Source organism: Gorilla gorilla, chromosome 5 (genome assembly GCF_029281585.2).
Source record: "Gorilla gorilla gorilla isolate KB3781 chromosome 5, NHGRI_mGorGor1-v2.1_pri, whole genome shotgun sequence".
NCBI lineage: Eukaryota > Metazoa > Chordata > Mammalia > Primates > Hominidae > Gorilla > Gorilla gorilla.
The window spans coordinates 114,102,857-114,124,081 of record NC_073229.2 but is presented as its reverse complement, the minus strand read 5'-3'; the positions used below and the strand labels follow the sequence as shown (position 1 = coordinate 114,124,081).

The following is a 21,225-nucleotide window of genomic DNA, read 5'->3' as shown; positions in this document are numbered from 1 at the left end:
GGTGCCATGTGGCACCCCGCCAGAAGGGCATTTCTGCTTTGTCTTCTAGATTCTAAGGACCAATACTTAGCTAGGCCTGATAATTTACCAAATCCCCATGTGGTAAAAGGGCTTCGTAGGATTTGCAGAGTTTCATTGAGCGGGAAAGGGACACAGCAGTTATCTTCATTCTTCAGGAGGAATCCAGACACTGGAAAAATAGAACCAATTATGAGATTCACCTTCTGCGTACCAAAAGATGTACTGCATCCAATTGGCCAGACTTCTTTGGATAGAGCTATATAAAACAATATTTTAGAGAGAGTAATAAAATTTACAGTAACATGTTTCCATATGAAATAGCATTTCTTTCCTAGTTCACTTCAGAGAAACAGCAACAGGTAGAAAGGGAGCATGAGAGTTGAACTCTGCGGTCGGAAGACTTGAGTTTAGCCCTGGCCAGGCAGCCCTGTGACTTTGGGTAAATCCCTTCACCTTTCTGGGCCTTGGCCTCCTTGTCTGTAAATTGGATTGTTAAGTCAGGGAACTAGAAACCATGCCAGGTGTTTCAAATAGAGGGGCTATAAAACAGGAAATTGGTTACACAGGTGTTGGAAAACTGGAAGAACAGAAAAGGGAAGGAGAGCTAACCTAATGATTAATGACCGCAGAAAGTATCTACCGCTCCTAGGGCTGGAGGGGATGAAAGGGACCTGTGAGCATGGTGGAGGGGCAGGTGCTTCGGGAGCTGCAGCTGTGGGGCAGACAGCCCCTTCTGGACACTCCACCACAGAGTCAGGGATGCAGCCACTTCCAGAACACACCACCAAGAAAGGAAAGATAAACAGAGCAAGAGACAGAAGGAGCCAGAGCGTCTTCATGCCTCCCACCTTCTGAGCTCACCCACCTGTGCACCTGTTGGCAGGTCTGATAATAAGTCAACCAGCAGAAGAGCCTAGGAAACAAGAGTTTTTGAACTCCCAGCCTCAGCAAGAGGGAAATATGAGAAGAGTGGATGTGAGTCCGAGAGACAATAGTAAATAACCAACATATGAGTTTACAACATCAAACTAAAATTCAGTCAAATAATAGAAGTCAAAATTAGTAGTTGGTAAGGACTATTTCAATTTTCCAGTTATGTTTGTATTAAGGTAGTTAAGTTGTATTAAAGTAGTGTTACAGAGATACACACGCACAGAGAGTGATAATAGTTTTGGTTCTGGCCTCAACAGTTTCTGAATAATTTTTTAGATGTTTTTTAATTTAAAAAGTTTGTATTGAGTCATGATTTAGGAAAAACTACAAGTACATTTCTGAAAACCCTGTGACAGGAGAAATCATAGCAAAAATGTGGGTTATGGTAGGGTCTGTCCTCAAGAATTCCTGAGAATAATTGCAGGGAGTCTGAGTCTGTTAACTGATTCAAGTCATGACTCTCTATCATGGGGATTCGAGTCAGGCCTTTGCTCACTGAGCCTATATGATTTTCCTTTTTTTACTAATCAGAAAGTACCTTGGTGGGCTGACCATGTTTTTCAGCCCAAAGTTGAAGTCAAATGGTGTTCTACTGTTTGACCTGCACCCTGGGATGCCATCACCCCCTCCTCAAATCAGGGAGTCCATTTCAACTGCAGGGAATAGGTAACTGTGTGTGTGTGTGTGTGTGTGTGTGCACTTGTGCATGCATGTGTTATTGACAGGGCCAGCTTCATGAGCATAAAACCTGTGCAACTAATTGCACAGGGCCCCATTCTCAGAGGGGTCCTGCACTTTGTTTAATGTTCTCTTGTCACTTGAAATTCTTAATCTCTGAACAAGAGGCTAACATTTTCATTTTGCACTAGGCCCTGCAAACCATCTAGCCAGTTCTGGTTTTGTGGTAGGGGAGGGCAATTGTGAATAGAGGACCAGGAAAGGTCTCAGTGAGAAAATGGCATTTGAGGAAAAGCCGGAAGATGATGAGGGAGTGAGACATGCGTTTCTTTTACTTATTCTGAAGAACTTCAACTCAGCCCTCAACACTTGGCGAGTGTTACCTCCTCTAAGTAGCCTTACACTAATTCCCTTAGCAGTTACTGCTCCAGCCCTGTCCTCCCAGCATCCTGCAAATACCTCTGTTACGTACTCAGGTGACACCGTAAACATTTATATTGAACATCTGTCTCCCCAGTCACTTGTTAGCTCCTTGGAGAAAAAGGTGGTGTTTTATTCATATTTGTAGCAACAGCATTAATACTGGTTGTTACTTAATGCCAGATCCTGTTCCAAAGGTTTTACTACAAGGCAGGCACTGTCAGTATCCCTGTCTTACGGTTGTAGAAACTAAAGCATAGAGAAACTAAAGCACAGAAAGGTTAAGTAACCAGCCCAAGTGACACAGCTGGTACACAGCAGAGCTGAGACTTGAATCCAAGAAAGTGGAGTCCCCAGACCTTGCATAGTACACAGTGAGTGCCTAGCACATCGTTGGAGAATGAAAAAATGAGTATGGATGGACACAGTGGCTCATGCCTGTAATCCCAGCACTTTGAGAGGCTGAGGCAGGAAAATGGCTTGAGCCCAGGAGTTCGAGGTCAGCCTGGACAACATAGTGAGACCTCATCTCTAAAAAATAAAATAAAATTAGTAAACAAAAAAATTATAAGTGACTGAATGATCAGATAGAGTCTCAGGAGTAAAACTTACAAATAGGGGAAGGATTTTTACATTGTGGCTGCAGATCCAAGTTCAAACCTGCACAGGAGAGAAAAGACACTCCGTTTATGTTTTAAGACATATTCACTAAGACAAATAATGATTTTCTTTTTTTTTTTTTTAATAAAAAGAGAAATGCCTTTATTTGCTTAGTGTAGAGGGATATGAAAAACAAGGAAAGGTGCACATGCTATTCAATAGATATATGATTAAATCCAGATAATTTAGTCAGAAATCCTATTTGAAGAGAAAGCTATTTTTTTTTTTTAATTGATCATTCTTGGGTGTTTCTCGCAGAGGGAGATTTGGCAGGGTCATAGGACAATAGTGGAGGGAAGGTCAGCAGATAAACAGGTGAACAAAGGTCTGTGGTTTTCCTAGGCAGAGGACCCTGCGGCCTTCCGCAGTGTTTGTGTCCCTGGGTACTTGAGATTAGGGAGTGGTGATGACTCTTAACAAGCATGCTGCCTTCAAGCATCTGTTTAACAAAGCACATCTTGCACCGCCCTTAATCCATTTAACCCTGAGTGGACACAGCACATGTTTCAGAGAGCACAGGGTTGGGGGTAAGGTCATAGATCAACAGGATCCCAAGGCAGAAGAATTTTTCTTAGTACAGAACAAAATGAAAAGTCTCCCATGTCTACTTCTTTCTACACAGACATGGCAACCATCCGATTTCTCAATCTTTTCCCCACCTTTCCCCCTTTTCTATTCCACAAAACCGCCATTGTCATCATGGCCCGTTCTCAATGAGCTGTTGGGTACACCTCCCAGACGGGGTGGTGGCCGGGCAGAGGGGCTCCTCACTTCCCAGTAGGGGCGGCCGGGCAGAGGTGCCCCTCACTTCCCGGACAGGGCGGCTGGCCGGGCGGGGGGCTGACCCCCCCACCTCCCTCCCGGATGGGGCGGCTGGCCGGGCGACAAATAATGATTTTCTTTAGCTAAAAGAACCACCATATGAAATGATATATGTATAAATCAATTTCGATGTTGATTTCGTTTTTATATTATTACCTTAGGAATAGAACACAAAATAAGCTCTATCTAAAATTCATAATAAAATTGCCCAGGCACAATGGCTAACACTTGTAATCCCAATACTTTGGGAGGTCAAAATAGACCGATTGCTTGAGTCCAGGAGTTTGAGACCACCTGGGCAACATGGTGAAACCCCATCTCTACTAAAAATACAAAAATTAGCTGAGCATAGTGGTATATGCCAATAGTCCCAGCTATTCAAGAGGCTGAGCTGGGAGAATCACCTGAGCCCCAAAGGTTGAGGCTGCAGTAAGTGGCAAGATCATGCCACTGCACTCCAGCCTGGACAACCAGTATGAGACCCTGTCAGTAAATAAATAAATAAAATTAATACGAGGCCAGATGTGGTGGCTTACGCCTGTAATCCTAGTACTTTGGGAGGCTGAGGCAGGAGGATCCCTTGAGCCCAGGAGTTCAGGACAAGCCTGGGCAACATAGGGAGACCCTGTCTGTAAAAATAGATAAAATAAAAATTAATACTAAAATAACCAGAAGCTTTGTTGAAATAGTAAGGTGAATTAATTTAACAAATACTTTCTAAATGTCTAGCATGCTGCTTTGGAAGAAGAATGTGATAATGTGGATATGAATTATAGAAAATTAAGATGAGGAGTGATGCCTGATCACTAAGTCAGTTTTCATCCTGCAGAGTGGGTTGCAGTGCAGTAAGAGAGTGGGAAGGGAGAGTTAATTGTCACCAGCATTGCTTTCATCATTTGACAAGTGCCTTGCTGTGCAAATACAACCCAGAGGGGTTGTCAGTGGTCTAGCGTTTTAAAAAGCCCTTGGGCAGGGGTTCATTACCTTTATCTTCCTGGTTCCTGCAGTGTGTAAGAGATTCAGCTTCATCAGGAAAGTGTACATGGTGTTGCTGAAGATGTAAGTTTCCCTTTTTTGTGAAGTTGTGATTAAGGGACCTTGAGAAGCGTGCCAGCCCTCTCCCAGGGAGCAGTCACCTGTCCTCCGGATTCATCTGATCAGCCTTCTGCAGATGGGCTCAATGCTACAGCCATGTGTATATACTGCCAAAACCAACTGGAGACACCTTAGTCATGTAGCTTATGTAGAGAATGATGTTCCAAGTCTCAAAAATCCTCAAACCCTATTTTCAATAAATGCCTGAAGGCTGACTGCCTCATCCCTGTCATAGTCCAGAGATGGAACTGTTATAAGTATCCTCATAAACTCTGTCCTGCAGCAAAATGGATGTCTCATGAAACACTGAGCTCCCCAAAACACTGAGCTCCCCAGCTTTGCAAACAGTGCCCAAACTTTCTCTACAAATTGAGTTTTCATCAGCCCATCTTCCTTTCAGCAGAGAGATGATATGTTAGAATCCAATGGAATAAAGGATTAAGGGTCATAGTTACAGTGGGTCAAATTTCAACACATTGTCAGCATGTTGACTTGCACCATCGGACACGGTACCCTGGCCTTATTTCTTTCAGGGTTGAACCAACTATGTGCCAACTGCTAGCTGAGGTCATCGCCTCCTAGGAAGCAGTCTGTGGGAGGTTGGAGAGTTAACTTTCTGCCTTCTCCGAGGTCTCGCCCCCACATGGCACACTGTATTCTGGCCCCAATGTGTGATCCCATCTCATTTGTATCAGAATGAGTATTGCACAGTATGAGACCAGGTAGTTACATATTTAAGTGCAATGAAAAAATGTTCTTCGAAATGAGGCATTCAAAATATTTTCATTCAAAATGCAAGACTGTTATCCCAAGTTGTCCCTAACACCATATTTTGCATTTGTTTCTCATACCTTGAGGCCACTGCTGACCAGTGGATTTTAGCCTAGATGGGTCTGCTTAGAGCAGAGGGATGCAACTCCATTAACATCAGTGAATTAGAACTATTCTTCTATTTGTAGCCACTTCATTCCATTTTAACTTTATGATCATTACTTTTTAAAATACCATTTTATGAGTTGTTAGTTTTGTGTGTAATTCTCCACCTCCCACCCCCTCTTATTTTTTCCCATTATTAGAGCCTTATTTGTTAAGAACAAAAAGTAAGTAACAATGCAAACCTGTGGTCACAGTTTCATGAACATACAGCTTTTCACTGGTACCTGAATATTTGCCTTCTGAGTATAATGAATGAATTTTAAATGGTCCCTAAAAATGGGTAGACAGTGCCACCTTCTCAAGATGGAGGCTAAGCCAGTATTTAGAAAGCCTCTGCCTGTTGTAACACTTGCTGGCAGGTGTGATGGGCACTTGCTTTCTGTTTTGTGTATCTGGAGCAATTACCACTGCCGAAAGTAGACCAGAGATGGGTTCCTGGGAGGGACCCTTGTGACAGTTCAGAAAGTAGCCATCGTATCAAAGCAACCCTTGACCTAGAGCAGACACTCAAGGTGTGCTGATAAAAGTGTTCAAGGGGCCGCCTTGCTAGTCCCCTCAGCCTCAGTAGTCTCCTATCCTGAACTTGTCTGGATTTCTCAGTTGACAACTACTCATATAATCTTGCAATGGCTTTTCCATTGTTGACTTGCTTACATTGTTACTTAGTTAACTTTTCATCATTTGTACCTCTTCTACAAAGCTAAATCTTAGATCTCTTGAGCACAGGCCTGAGTCCTGCACATATCCTTCCCTCACACCACTGAGCACAGAAGAAGAAACAGACTGGACTTGGTTTGGAATCCTAGCTCTCCACTGACTAGCACTGACCATGGATAAACTCCTTCACCTCCCTGCTTCATAGTTTCCTTATCTACAGAATAAGGGCAGTCATGCCTGCCTTGCAAGGCGTTACAAGAGCACAGTGCTGGGCACTAGGAGATACTTGGTAAATGGTCGTTCTGGCTCACCAAACAAAGCCTCACACACAGAAGCTGAGCAAAATCTTGCAGACTTAAATATGACAAAGCAGGACTGAAACCAGAATGGGAGAAGAGCTAGTTATGAGCTCTTGAACTTTCATGGTGAGGACACCATTTCCTCTGCCCTTGGGCTTAAGTGACAGTTTACAAACCAGGTTTTTTATCTATGACCCTTTCATGATCATATGACGATCATTTCAAGCTCAGCAAGTCTCCTAAGCCTCAGTGATCTAAGGAGTGCCATTTATTTGTGATGTGGAGACTTTGCTCATTCACATCCTTGGTCCAATTCATACATTTAAGCATCAGCTCTTCCCTGAGCAGAGATGCTTTCTCCAGCTCCTTGCAGCCATGTGGCAGAGGGTGACTCCCAGTACTGCTTCCTGATCTACAGATCCCCATGGATGTCCCTGGCTTCTTTAGAAATTTTCTTTACAAGAGGCCACAGTGGAAGATACTGGTAAGGCTTACTTAGACCTACAGCATCAAAAAAAAAAATGGTGATAAGGATGGGAGTATGAGAAAAACTGTATGAACACTCTGGGGACTGTTGTGGGGTCGGGGGAGGGGGGAGGGATAGCATTAGGAGATATACCTAATGCTAAATGATGAGTTAATGGGTGCAGCACACCAGCATGGCACATGTGTACATATGTAACTAACCTGCACATTATGCACATGTACCCTAAAGCTTAAAGTATAATAATAATAAAATAAAAACTGTGTGAACAGTATAAATAGCATTGAAATTAGTTTCCTACATTTCCCATATAGTGAGCACCTTTGCCAAAACTCACGAAGTGTCTTATCCACCCTTTTGGCAACTGGCACATTACAGAGGAGCATAGGATCATTACGAGGGCAGGGGTCAACTCTGCATTGATTTCACCATTTCTTTCTTTGTGGTGGAGCCATGTGGCAGTAAAGGAATAGGTCATGTGACATTCTTGTCATCTTCTTCAGTTACCTATAAATACACATTTCCTTGCTTTTTTACTTTCTTTTAAAGATTCCTGGAAGAAAAGGACATAAAACAGATGTATTGTCAGTACTACATTTGCTGAACCTATTACCGTGTCAGCTTAGCAGGATACAAAAGTGTCGGTCAGACCTCCTTTTTAATACTGGTACTGTGACACGGGGCAAACAAAGACCCTTGCCTGCCTGCCTTTGATCGGTTGATCGGTTCAGTTAGTTGGTTTACATGATGCCTTGCTCCAAAAGTAACTTGAGACAACACCCTCTAAACATACTGTGTTGTCACCTTGCATACACAGTAGTAGTATGTTAGGACACAGTTCGACTCATGACATATTCGGTAACATACAAGCTTTAACAAGTATTTACCATGTTAGAGACCCCAGGTTAGATTAGATGCAACGTTACAAAGACAGACAAAACCATGCCTGATCTGAAGGAGCTTGCTGTCTTATGGTAGAAACAGGCACAATTAGGTATAATAAAAGGGAGACGGCAGTGATTGCCCATATAGAATTTATAATCTGGGTCTAGCAGTCATGGCTTTTTGTTTTTTTTTTTTAACCAAATATCTCTGGACTCATCATCTGACAGAAAAATTTAATATGGAATCTTACTTGAGTACTTTAAAAAGATTAACAATTAAAATCCCATTCAGTTACATGTCTAAGAAATTTCCCTTACTGGAAAGAATGCAATGATATGAAATCAGTGCTGCCCTGGAGAATCCAGCACGTCTCCTCATCTGGCTATGAGAGCTGAGAGGACAATGTCATTCATTCTCTCTAAGAGGACTGGAGAGCACTCCCAAAGGAGTGAATGTCCAGGTTGAATCTTGAACATCAATTACAGGTCCTTGCAAGAATTTTGGCTCTGTATGCTACAGTGAGTTTAATACACACAGAAGTCAGCTACAAAATTTACCAGTTCACCTTGCTGTGCACTCACTCCCCCTGCTAAAATTTTGTATCACTGCTACCATAGCCTCTAGCAAGGACCCCATGATTGCTGCTTTCATTTGATTTGTACAGGATTTGTAGACATGCCTCACCTTCCTGTGTGGTCAGCAGTGCTTGCAAGAACCTAGAGGATGTGTGGTTTTATGTGCAGGGTAAGGAAGCTTACCCTGATGAACACCAGCAAGTTTAATCCATTTCCATCTGAAAAAACAATTGGCCTTAGGCAACATATTCTTAATTGTCTAAGTCATTGTGTGTGAGCAGGCATGCGTGTGGGCACACACGTGTTTGTGTGCATATGCGAGCTGTGCATAAATAGCACACTTTCAATCTTTGTAAAATATAACAGATAAGCAGCAAATGACAGTCGGCTTAGCCCCTGAAGATTTACCAGGAAAAAAAGACAGCTGCATGGCAAAGCTGCTGCTAATAATTAGGGAAGGAATAGCCCATACCCTGTGCCACTCAGCAGCTTCAACCATTTAAATGAGAGCCGGTTTGTTTAACTCTGCAACCCCCATTTATTATGGGCCAGGGGTTGATTTCATCTTGAGCACACCACTTTTCATTGTTGTCATCTCTGGTGAGATAATGAGATCATCATCATCATAAGATCAGGTAGGACACGATGACCGAAAGTCTCAAGTAGAAACTGTGATGGATGAGCAAAACAGGAGTTGTTTTAATGTCTCTTTTAACATTGTAAGTGAGGAAAACCTATTTTTACAACTCCCTGGAGTTAGTTTTTTGCAGGGCCACATTGCCATTTTTGTGGTTGACAAGAAAACGTTAAGGCTCTCTTGGGCTCCAGCAAGCTGCAAGAAGTGTCACAACACTCCCCCCTCGTGTAGAATGGCTCTCAACAGGACTGATTGGGAGGGAAATTAATAGGCTCCCCATTGTCACCGTGCATTTTTGCCAGGATATTTCATTAGTGTAAACACTGAACCCGTTGTCATCCTGTTTAGCCACTTGACCCTGGTGATTTTCAATTCTGCCTGTGCTGTGATGGAGTACAACAGTGGCATGCACGAGACAGGCACTAATTATTGGAAGCAGAATCATTGCTGACCCAGTACTACAAGATTAACTGCCCCTTTGCAGTCTTTATTCTGGGACATTAGCACTGTCTGGTTATCTTACTTCAGTTGAAGGATTCGGGACAATAGCAGTGCTGATGGTAATGTTGGCGATTTCCCTGTTTGTTTTGCAGGTCACGGCCAGGGGCTTTGGGCCGCTGTTACAGTTTGCCTACACTGCCAAGCTGTTACTCAGCAGAGAAAACATCCGCGAGGTCATCCGCTGTGCTGAGTTCCTGCGCATGCACAACCTGGAGGACTCCTGCTTCAGCTTCCTGCAGACCCAGCTCCTGAACAGTGAGGATGGCCTGTTTGTGTGCCGGAAGGATGCTGCATGCCAGCGCCCACACGAGGACTGCGAGAACTCTGCAGGAGAGGAGGAGGATGAAGAGGAGGAGACGATGGATTCAGAGACGGCCAAGATGGCTTGCCCCAGGGACCAGATGCTTCCAGAGCCCATCAGCTTCGAGGCCGCCACCATCCCCGTAGCAGAGAAGGAAGAAGCCCTGCTGCCCGAGCCTGACGTGCCCACAGACACCAAGGAGAGCTCAGAAAAGGACGCGTTAACGCAGTACCCCAGATACAAGAAATACCAGCTTGCATGTACCAAGAATGTCTATAATGCATCATCACACAGTACCTCAGGTTTTGCAAGCACATTCCGGGAAGATAACTCTAGCAACAGCCTCAAGCCGGGGCTTGCCAGGGGGCAGATTAAAAGTGAGCCGCCCAGTGAAGAGAATGAGGAAGAGAGCATCACGCTCTGCCTGTCTGGAGATGAGCCTGACGCCAAGGACAGAGCGGGGGATGTCGAGATGGACCGGAAACAGCCCAGCCCTGCCCCTACCCCCACGGCCCCAGCTGGGGCCGCCTGCCTGGAGAGATCCAGGAGCGTGGCCTCGCCCTCCTGCTTAAGGTCTCTGTTCAGCATAACGAAAAGTGTGGAGCTGTCTGGCCTGCCCAGTACATCTCAGCAGCACTTTGCCAGGAGTCCAGCCTGCCCTTTTGACAAGGGGATCACTCAGGGTGACCTTAAAACTGACTACACCCCTTTCACAGGGAATTATGGACAGCCCCACGTGGGCCAGAAGGAGGTGTCCAACTTCACCATGGGGTCGCCCCTCAGGGGGCCTGGGTTGGAGGCTCTCTGTAAACAGGAGGGAGAGCTGGACCGGAGGAGCGTGATCTTCTCCTCCAGCGCTTGTGACCAAGTGAGCACCTCGGTGCATTCTTATTCTGGGGTGAGCAGTTTGGACAAAGACCTCTCTGAGCCGGTGCCAAAGGGTCTGTGGGTGGGAGCTGGCCAGTCCCTCCCCAGCTCGCAGGCCTACTCCCACGGTGGGCTGATGGCCGACCACTTGCCAGGAAGGATGCGGCCCAACACCAGCTGCCCGGTGCCAATCAAAGTCTGCCCTCGCTCACCCCCCTTGGAGACCAGGACCAGGACTTCCAGCTCCTGCTCTTCCTATTCCTACGCGGAGGACGGGAGCGGGGGCTCACCCTGCAGCCTCCCTCTCTGTGAGTTCTCCTCCTCGCCCTGTTCCCAGGGAGCCCGATTCCTTGCCACAGAACATCAGGAACCAGGCCTGATGGGAGATGGAATGTACAACCAAGTGCGGCCCCAAATTAAATGTGAGCAGTCTTACGGAACCAACTCCAGTGACGAATCCGGATCGTTCTCGGAAGCAGACAGTGAGTCGTGTCCTGTGCAGGACAGGGGCCAGGAGGTAGGGAACCCACATAAATTCAAGCATGCGACCCACTCTCTAGGCCCTTTATCTGGACTACTCCCTGCCCCCCACCACTCCCACATTGTTCTTACGTGCTAAGATTAAAGATGACAGTAGAGAGACTGCCTTCCCCATCCACAGAGGCAGGATGCTGAAGGTGATTCCGCATTAACCACTTCTGTCCTAGAAAAGCACTTGATATTTGATCTGGATCTCAATACTTGACAAGCAGAGGCAAGCTGCTGAGTAAAAATATACTGAAGTCTAATGCATGAAGTACACTGAGGCACTCCAGACCCCCCTCTTTCTCCTCCCTCTCTCCCCCTCCTACACCTGCTTTGAAAGGATGCCATGTTCATCACCCTCATCCTTGCCCTTCACCCGTTCAGCGTAAAGGAAGATATAGAATCTCTTTCCAGATTGATTGATTGAAACCAAATAGATCAACACTCTCCCAGCACCTTTTAGATTTTCCTTGTCAACAGAAGACCCCAGGGCCATCCCATGTCCATCACAGTGAAGGTGATGGAAGGCTCACCGTTTATCCCGGTCCTGGGGTCATCACAGAAGCACCCTAGTCAGCCACACATAATGTATAATGGATCATTTCCCAAGCTCCCTCAAATGCTAGGAAGACATTTTGAGAAGTAGTGGGGTAGAGTAGCAGTTTCATCCACCCTGAAAGCAATGTACTTGCTAGGAAAAATGTCCAGAGGCTCCATGTGTGTCTTACCATTGCTGGAAGAGGGGAACAGGGGCAACAGCAGCCACATCGTGAGCAAGACTCACAAGACTAAGGAGAGGAAAGAAGAGGCCCCCGCAGGGGACCCACCTCCCCAATAACATGAACATTCCCTAGAAAGACCTGAGAGAGTCTGTGTCGTGACCTGGCGTTCACTGCACTGTCTTGCTGATTGACAAGGTACCAGCTTGAGACTGCTACCTGTGTCTCAGACCCCCCTCAGGAGCGGGATTGAACAAACCCAGTGACAAGTCCCTTCTCAGAGCTGTGTATCCCAAAAACACAGGAAGAAATGAAACATGGCCCTCCTGAGGCCAGCAACCTTGGTACCCATCTGTGCTCTCTGTGTGTTACCAGCCTCTGTAAGGCAGAGATGTTAACCCAGCCAGAAAGCAGAAATGCCATACGGGATGAGGTGGCTTTTCACAGAGCCACGTGCAGTTTATTCAGCCTCTGCAAGATTGGCGAGAAGCACATGAGGTTTTAGTTTGGGCATGTTTTGAAAATAGATGCCAAAGGCCCCTGTGCCAGCTGCAAAAATGCCCTGTGGTCACTTTCTTTGCTTGCTAGCCTGGTTTCTGCCCCTCTCTTAACTGCCTAGCAGACATGGAGAAAGAGAAACACTGCAAGGATTTAATTTAAAATAAATTAGAAAGGAAATTTGAATGGGAGCTATTCCCATGTGAATATACCACCTCCCCTTAGGTTTGGGGTGGTGGGTTGTGCCCAGTGCCCCAAGCCAGGCTCACATCTGTGTCCCTGACATTGGGAAGATTGAGCTTTCTCGAAAATAGCGAAAGGCTGTGTTTTCTCTCTCCTCACTCATTCTTTCCCTCTGACCTCTTTTGTGAGGTTTTCCTTTTGTTCTGAAACCGTGAATGAGCGTGCCTGATGTGGAAGGCAAGTCACTGCGTCCACCTCATCCGCATCATGGCTTCCTACCAAGGACTGGTGGAGGGAGAAGAGCACAAAGGCCTGCAGTCTTTGTTTTTTGTCTCTCCTTTAAGAGGGGCCTGGGGCCGGGCATGGTGGCTCAGGCCTGTAATCCTAGCGTTTTGGGAGGCCGAGGTGGGTGGATCACTTGAGCTCAGGATTTCAAGACCAGCCTGGGCAACATGGTGAAACCCCATCTCTACCAAAAATATAAAAAAATAGCCAGGCGTGGTTGTTCGTGCCAGTAGTCCCAGCTACTTGTGGGACTGAGGTGGGAGGATCACTTGAGCCCAGGAGAAGGAGGTTGCAGTGAGCTGAGATGGTGGCACTGCACTCCAGCCTGGGTGACAAAGTGAGACCCTGTCTCAAAAAAAAAAGGCTGGCCATTAAGCTCAAGGGAGGGTGGTGTTTTTATGACATTTGAATATGTTCAAAGAACTGTCAGTTTCAGATACATCTTCTTTTGTGTCCCCCCACCCTCGCCGCCAATATCCCAAAAGAGAGCTTAAAGTCTTGGGGCCACAGCAAGAACACATTTTTTGTGTGTATGTTGGGACCATGTCAGTTGTTTACTTTAGAACTAAAAATAGTAACTCAATTAAAAGGAGGACTCATTCAACCTGTAAAATAGTCATGAACAGGACTAGCCTTCCCCCCTTGAGAAATACCCCTACTTTTAAAAATACTCTTATTTTTACCTTTAAAAAAGGAATCCATGGCTGGGCGCGGTGGCTCACGCCTGTAATCCCAGCACTTTGGGAGGCCGAGGTGGGCGGATCACAAGGTCAGGAGATCGAGACCATCCTGGCTAACACGGTGAAACCCCGTCTCTACTAAAAAATACAAAAAAAAACATTAGCTGGGTGTCGTGGTGGGCACCTGTAGTCCCAGCTACTCAGGAGGCTGAGGCAAGAGAATGGCGTGAGCCTGGGAGGCGGAGCTTGCAGTGAGCCAAGATCGCGCCGCTGCACTCCTGCCTGGGTGACAGCGAGACTCTGTCTCAAAAAAAAAAAAAAAAAAAGAATCCTTCTTCTGCTTCTTCTGCATTCCTGAACAGTGAAAGAAGAGACATTTACCAAAGCTCTGTGCCATTTTGGAAATCATAGCGCCTCTCAGTGGTACAGTTTGGACAGGACAGTTACAGTAAAGTTAAGGTTTTTCCCAATTTGACATCTTTGTTTTCCTAGAGTAGAGGAGGTTAGGTTTCCAAGAACTGTCTCAGGGACTTGCCATGACTGCTGCTCAAGGAGTTGATAACCTGCTTTAGGGAGTTACTTTGACCCTGGTTGAAGTATTATCCCCAGTAATAGTGCTCAAGGCAGATCCTTCTCCACAAGTCAAAACTTGTTTTCCTGAACTGATCCAGAAGAAGCCAGCATCTATTGGGCTAATTCTGCCCTGCCCTGCTTTCATATGGGATCCAGGTGCCTTCTCTTTCAAGTGAACCCCACGGAGACACCAGAGTCAGAAATCAAGACAGGAGTTTCCACCCCTCGCCAGACGCCAGTGTAATACTTCGCGTGTGTTTTCCCAATCTGTCTTCCTCCACCCCGTAGGGAGCCAAAATGTTAGGCCAAAAGTAAAGTGTTAACATACCTTGTATTCTGTAAGATGTTGTAGTTATACCATGTTAAGCAGCCCTTCCATCTCACAGTCATTGGCTTCTCCCATCCTTTTTAACTGTTCCCTAGCTTTGAGAAAGATCAAATTAGCACAGTATTATCCTTTATCAATAATCAGCTTTTTTAAATGACATTCTTTTTTAAATTCTAGAACACAGCATACCCAGCCCCAAACATACCAAATTTAACAGGCTTTCTCTTTGCCTACAACAATATACAAATATATATTCACCTCTCTATGGGTTTGGGTTTTATTTTAATGGCATTATGTTGTAGAGTTAGCAGCTTCCTTTTTTCACGTAGCTGTCTACCATGCACGTGGCTGTAGGTCGATCACACAGGGCCAAGACATGTTTCTCCAATATCTCTCGTTCTCGTAAATCATAGTTCATTCAGCTGTCACTTATCACCAGACATTTCAGTTGTTTTCAGTTTTTCCCTCTGATAAACATTGCTGCAATAAACATTTTGTGACCCTACTGTTAGTAGTGGTGCTTTTATTTTTGTGGGTTAGTTTCAAAGATGGGCTAAAGGTTGTGCCCATTTATTAAATACTACCTAATGACCTACCCAAAACGTTGTAGCAATTCACATATTCATCAGCAACTTAGAGTGTCCAATTTCCCCATTCTTGCCCATACTAGTTGTCACCAGTCTTTTTAATTTTTGCCAATTTGATGGGCAAAAAAATGGTGACTACTAATGAGGCTGACATCTTGTTTTATGTGTATTGAACATTTATATTTCCTTTCCTGTGAATTGCTGGTTTACCTCTTTGCCCATTTTTCTTTTGTATTGTTAAACTTTAAATCAACATGTAGGAATCTTAATCCCTAATATTAGGAATATTAACCCTTTCTCATAAATGTTGCTTAGATATTCCCTTAGTCTGCTTCTTTATTTATTGTACCTTTTCCTATATAAAAAATTTTTAGTTTTATGCAGTCAAGGTATAAGTCTTTTTCTTTATGACTTCTGGATTTGCTATATTCCTTAAGAAGTCAGGTTGGGAATTTTTCTCTTCCAGTAAAAAAAAAATGAACAAGTCACATAAGTGAAAATCACAAAACAGTATGCACAAGGTCCTAGTTTGTTTCCTAAATATACACACCATATAAATAAAATCAGTATAGAGAATAAGAAAAAACTGGGAGCACCATTGGAGAGGAGTGTAGGGAAAGTTTCATTTCTATGTATGTCTGTAATGTTTGAATTTTATGTATGTCTATCTTGCACAGGTTTATGTTTTAAATTAAGACATAATTCCCATATCATAAAATCCACCCTAAGATGAACAATTCAGTGGTTGTTGATATATTCACAGTGTTGTACAACCATCACCACTATGTAATTCTAAAACATTTTCACCACCCTAAAAGGAAATGCTGTACCTATTAGCAGTTACTCCTCATTGCCCACTCCCCTCAGCCCCAGGCAACCAGTAATCTACCTTCTGTCTCTGTAGATGTACTGTTCAGGGCATTTGTATAAATAGAATCTTACAAGATGTGGCCTTCTGTGTCTAGCTCCTTTCACTTTAGCATAATGCTTTGAAGGTTTACCCTTGCCATTGATGTACTCACCAGGTATATTGTCATGTATTAGTACTTTGTTCCTTTTAATTGCTGAGTAATATTCCATTATGTCGATCCATTTTGTTGACTAGTACCACATTTTGTTGTTCATTGGTTGAGGGCCATGTGGGTTGTTTCCACTTTGGGGCTATTATAAATAATGCTGCTGTGAGCATTTGAGTACAAGTTGTTTGTAAGACATGTTTTCAGTTATTTCCATAATATTCCTAGGAGTGGAACTGCTAAATCATATAACTTTGTATTTAACCTTTTGAGGAGCTACTAGACTGTTTCCAAAGTGGCTATGCCATTTCAAATTCCCACCAGCAGTGTATCAAGGATCCAGTTTCTCTGCATCCTCGCCAACACTTGTTATTGCCCGTCTTTTTTGTTAGTGCCCTCTAGTGGGTGTGAGTAGTTATGGTTTATCTCATTATGGTTTATAGGTTTGTTTTTAGATGTTGGAAATTATAGAAAATTACAGTCATTTTCCAAAGTAGTAAGCCTCTTAGTAAGACAGCTTTGTAACTGGACCATTTCTACTTAATTGTAGATTTTAGTAAAGAAGCACCACAGAGAGTTTCTTTGCACAGTCAAAAGTATGGATTTTTGGACTTGCTTTATTAACATGTTTTACACTGAGAGGGATAAAAGTGTATGAGAGTAAGAGAGTGTGTTGGGGGCAGGCAGGGGGCGGGAGAGAGAGAGAAGGGAAGAGAGAGATAAAGTCCAGAGAAAACATGGAAATGGTACAGAATAGAAGAGCCATCTGACTCTAACTCTTCCCACCCCAATGCTGACTTTGAGACACATGTTGTATGTAAAATTTTTACAATCATTTTTGTGGTTTGGTGAATCAGGCAAGTTTTTAGAAGTGTCTGTAATTGGTCTGCTTAATAAAAAGAAACCTTGCTGGGCAGCATAGAAATCAGCCATATTTCTAATTAAAACAGTGTTTTTATGTTGTCTAGAACATTGTAAGTGTCTGGAATTCCAAAGCACATGTCTGTAAGACGAGACCATGTGACAGAGATAGATAGGGCTAATAAACAGAAATAATAATACCTTGTATCTATCAGGCAGTTGAAACTTTCCCAAGCACTTTCTCCACCTGTCATCCAGTTGTATTCTTCATAGCAACCCTGTAAGCTAAGTAGGGCAGGCGTTATCGCCCTGTGACTCCTAGATCCTCCAAGAACTTTGGGACAGACAGAATGAAGACTTGCCTGAGATCACACAGCTAATTAATTGAAGTATCACAACTGAATCCCAGGTGTCCCATATTTATGCTAGAAACTGGACCATGAGAAGAGGGCGTGGAAGGACAATTGCGCGAGAAACATTTCTTCGCCTGGGAGGGGAGATTTTGTCATTGCCATCTGCCCAGCACTGAGCTGGCTGTCCTGGTTCCAGCAGCACTGGAATCATCTCCAATGGGCATATTGCTTCCTCCCTCAACAGCTCCCTGGGATCTGAGGGTCTCCTCAGAGTACAGGCGTTAAAGACTTTGGAGAGCTGACCACACCATCAGTGTCTCAGGGTATCATGCTAATGTGACCCTATTCCTATGGGTTTCAATCAACATCTGGTAATAAAACCAAGAAATGAAGTAGGAAAAAATATTAACAAGCTAGTCTTCCACTGAGATTTCTACAGGAAATATTTGTTTCTGGCTTTTTCTGCAAAATTTGCAGCTACTTTCCTGCTTTTCCAGTAAACTTCACCCAGCAAACCAGAGACACTAGGCAAGCGAAATGTTTGTTGGGTGAGATAGATACAGCACCACTTGATTGCAACTCCTAAAAAAGATGCAGAGAAAACAAAGATCACGGGGAAATCTACCAGAGCAAGAGAGTCATCATTTGGGGATGAGAATTTTTTTTCCCTTCTTTTGTCTTATATTTTATGAAAGCTATATTTATATAATACGTAATTTTTATATAATACTTACAGAATAATCTATAATTATATAATATATAATTTTTCAATGTTTCCTTTTAACTGGGAGGAAGAGGATGATGGTTTAGGCTGAAGAATGGTCGTGGCTGTTGGCAGGGAAGAGAAATAAAGCAGCCGATTTCTGTTTGGTGAGAAGGAAGCACCGGCATCCCAGGGCCCAGCCTACAGCCTCCCCTCTGCCTCGTTGGTGCAGACAGCATGCAAGGAGACATATGTAGGTTCCATGCACTGTCCAGATATCATACCTGGACCTGAGAATCCCTGGACACACTGCAGGGACTATCCATTTTACTGACTGCTCAGGAGCTGGAGCCTAGCCAGGCGTGGTGGCTCACTCCTATAATCGCAACAGTTTGGGAGGCCAAGGAAGGAAGATAGCTTGAGGTCAGGAGTTTGAGACCAGCCTAGGCAACAGAGCGAGACCCTGTCTTTAAAAGAAAAAAAATTTGTAAAGCTGGAATCTCCAGAAGAACTAACCCTCCTATAGCCATGCTTAGCAGGACAGGGCAGGTACCGTGCTAAAAACCCACCTCGGTCCTGCTGCTCCTGTTGTGTTCCAGAGGGGGAAGAGTCAACACTTTGCTGGGCTGAATAAAATCAACAGCAGCTTATTGTGCCAACTGTGGCACAGGCCTCTGGTGCCCTGTTTGGCCCTTGGCCTGCTGACTCAGTGGCTGCCCTGATTCTCCGAATCTCTACTGAGAACCAAAGTGGTAGACCCCTGGCTAAAGAGTGGCGCCCATGAATCCCTCGTGCCCTTCCCCTTATATGCAGCCTGTGTGTCCGGAGCTGCGTGTGGGTGGCTGAGTATAACTAGTGGGGGTGGCGACAGTTCACAGGACTCTTCACCTCATCACATTGGCTGTTGGGACTCTTTAGGAAACCAAGCCACTGCTGCGAAGTGAGATCCTGGAGGAGCGAGTGTGTGGAGGGACAGTTAATAAGATGTTAAGCCCAACTGGGCCTGTTTGGCTCAGAATAATTATCTAGAAGGTTGCTCAGAATAATTATCTAGAAGGAAAAGAGGCAGGCCTCAACCTTCTTGATGTGTTTCCACTTTCCAAGGCCTGCTGGCCTTCTCTGACTCCTCAGCCCCATTTGAGGAATGTTTTGAGTGCCGAGAGCCTGGGAGAGGCATGTCCTCCACGGGACCAAACAGTCAGTGGCTACTCCTTATTTCCAGACAAGATGTTCTTGGCTTGGAACTTATTACTCAAGAAACAACACATGGATGTGGTCAAGTTCCCACCCACCCCGCCCCGGTGCCTGTCCGAGAACACCTCAGAGACCCCCGCATGTCAGTGAACATAAGTCCTCCCTTGTTAGAGGGGGAACCAAGACTTGTAAAGAGAAACAAGAGTGAGTTGGGGTTTTTTTCACCTGGGAGAAAGTCTATAGTTGACCATTACCTTTTCCTCTGACCCTCTTTAAAAAGCAGATTGTGTTGCAGCAGCTCTGCTGAAGTGTTGTATGGCTTTTTGTCTCAAGGACTTTGAAACTAGCATTGTTGATTTTTTCTTTTTCTTGGCAACTCTCCCTCCTATTCCCCTAGTGTTTTATATTCACTGTCTGGATGATTTAAATACAGTAGCTCTTGGTATAGACATCCTTTTGACTTTCCCTGTGGCCTGAACTATAGGGATATCTTCTTTCTGAGAGTAAGTAAACACATTTAGAGCAGAAGCAGAATGGCTTTGTTGTCATCAGAGGGAAAACTCCACAAGCCCCCAAAGCGCCACCACCTCTGCTGTGCTGGAACATCCACATCTCCAACAGACAGACCTCTGTGTTCCGGAGACACCATGCAGGATCTGAGTGTCTGTTTGTTATCCAATGGGTATAAGAGGGAAATCAAACATTCTTTCATATCATTAGAAGCCCTGTGCAAACACAGCCCCGTGCACAAAGGCCTTTGCAGAGCCCATAACAAGGAGCTGTTTGTCCTGGCTGCCTGTCTTTAGCAGTCGGAGCAGGGCCAAACCGACAGTGGTGTCATGGGCCCTACTGCAATTTTGCTTTCTTGGACCAAAATTTTACAGGTGTCATGGGACAGAGCTCACCAGGTAGAAGTTGAATCAGAGCACCTACTGGGAACCTTCAGTAAATGCCACACTGCACAAGCTCGGAGCTATGATGGAACCTGACAAAGAGCTTGCACCCAACCACAGAAAAGTCAAATGATCATTTCGTACGTTTGCCTTTGTGCACGGGAATTGACTAGCCACACATGCCGGCAGTCGGGACTCGTGTCTGCCTGCAAATGATGCAACCAAAGAGAAACCTGGGCTCAGGATCAAATGTCTTCATCCTCACTCCCTTGAAGAACACAGACTTAACCCTGCAGCATCTGAACACTATCGAGGGGTTGGTTTCTTCACCCAAGAGCATTTTGATCAGTTCAGCCCAGACCCATGTGTTTTTCTGGCTGCTGGGATTCATTGAGTCCATTTATTCTGTCTCCTAGAGTGGCACTGTCCAGTCCATTTGCCACATGCTGCACGTGGCTGTTGAGCCCCTGAAAGTGGCTAGTCTGAATTATGATGTGCTGTAAGGATAAAATGTGCTTTGGATTTGGAAAGTTTAGCACAAAAAAAACTGTAAACTATCTCAATAATTATATTAGCTACATGTTGGAAGTATTTTTATCTATTGGGTTAAATAACATACAGTATTCAAACTCATTTCACCTGTTTCTTTTTACTTCTTTTAATGTAGCTGCTGGAAAATTTAAAATCACAAATGTAGCTCGTGTTGTTTGTATTAGACAGGGCTGGGCTAGCGCTTGAAGGAAGTTTAGGTTTGTAGTGCCATCTGCTGGCTCATCCGGAGCAGACGTGAATGTAAACAAGAATGAAGCAATCTGAGCTAACCCACACGTTGTCTCTTAGCCTGGCAGCACACAACCTTTTTATTCCAGGAGCTTCTGAAGCAGGACCAGACTGAACCCAGAAGCTGCTGAATCCCCAAGAGCCTCGGGAAGGGGAGTGACAAACTGCTCAAAGGTGCAAGCCTGTGTCACCTCATGGGTGCCAAGGAGGCTCTTGAGATAGAGTAGTGGTTTGCTGCTCACCTTCCGCACTTGGGGCTCTTTCATGCAGTCTTTT

General features: G+C 44.7%; 1 protein-coding gene across 3 annotated transcripts in view; it reads left to right on the top strand.

Moving 5' to 3' along the window:
* BACH2 (BTB domain and CNC homolog 2) overlaps positions 1-21,225 on the top strand; it is a 371,806-nt gene that overhangs the window by 336,742 nt on the left and 13,839 nt on the right. For all 3 annotated transcript variants that reach the window (XM_063707782.1, XM_063707781.1, XM_055391847.2), the window contains one exon: positions 9,696-11,288. In XM_063707782.1, coding sequence (XP_063563852.1) covers positions 9,696-11,288 — 1,593 coding nt within the window. The remainder of the gene's footprint in view (positions 1-9,695; positions 11,289-21,225) is intronic.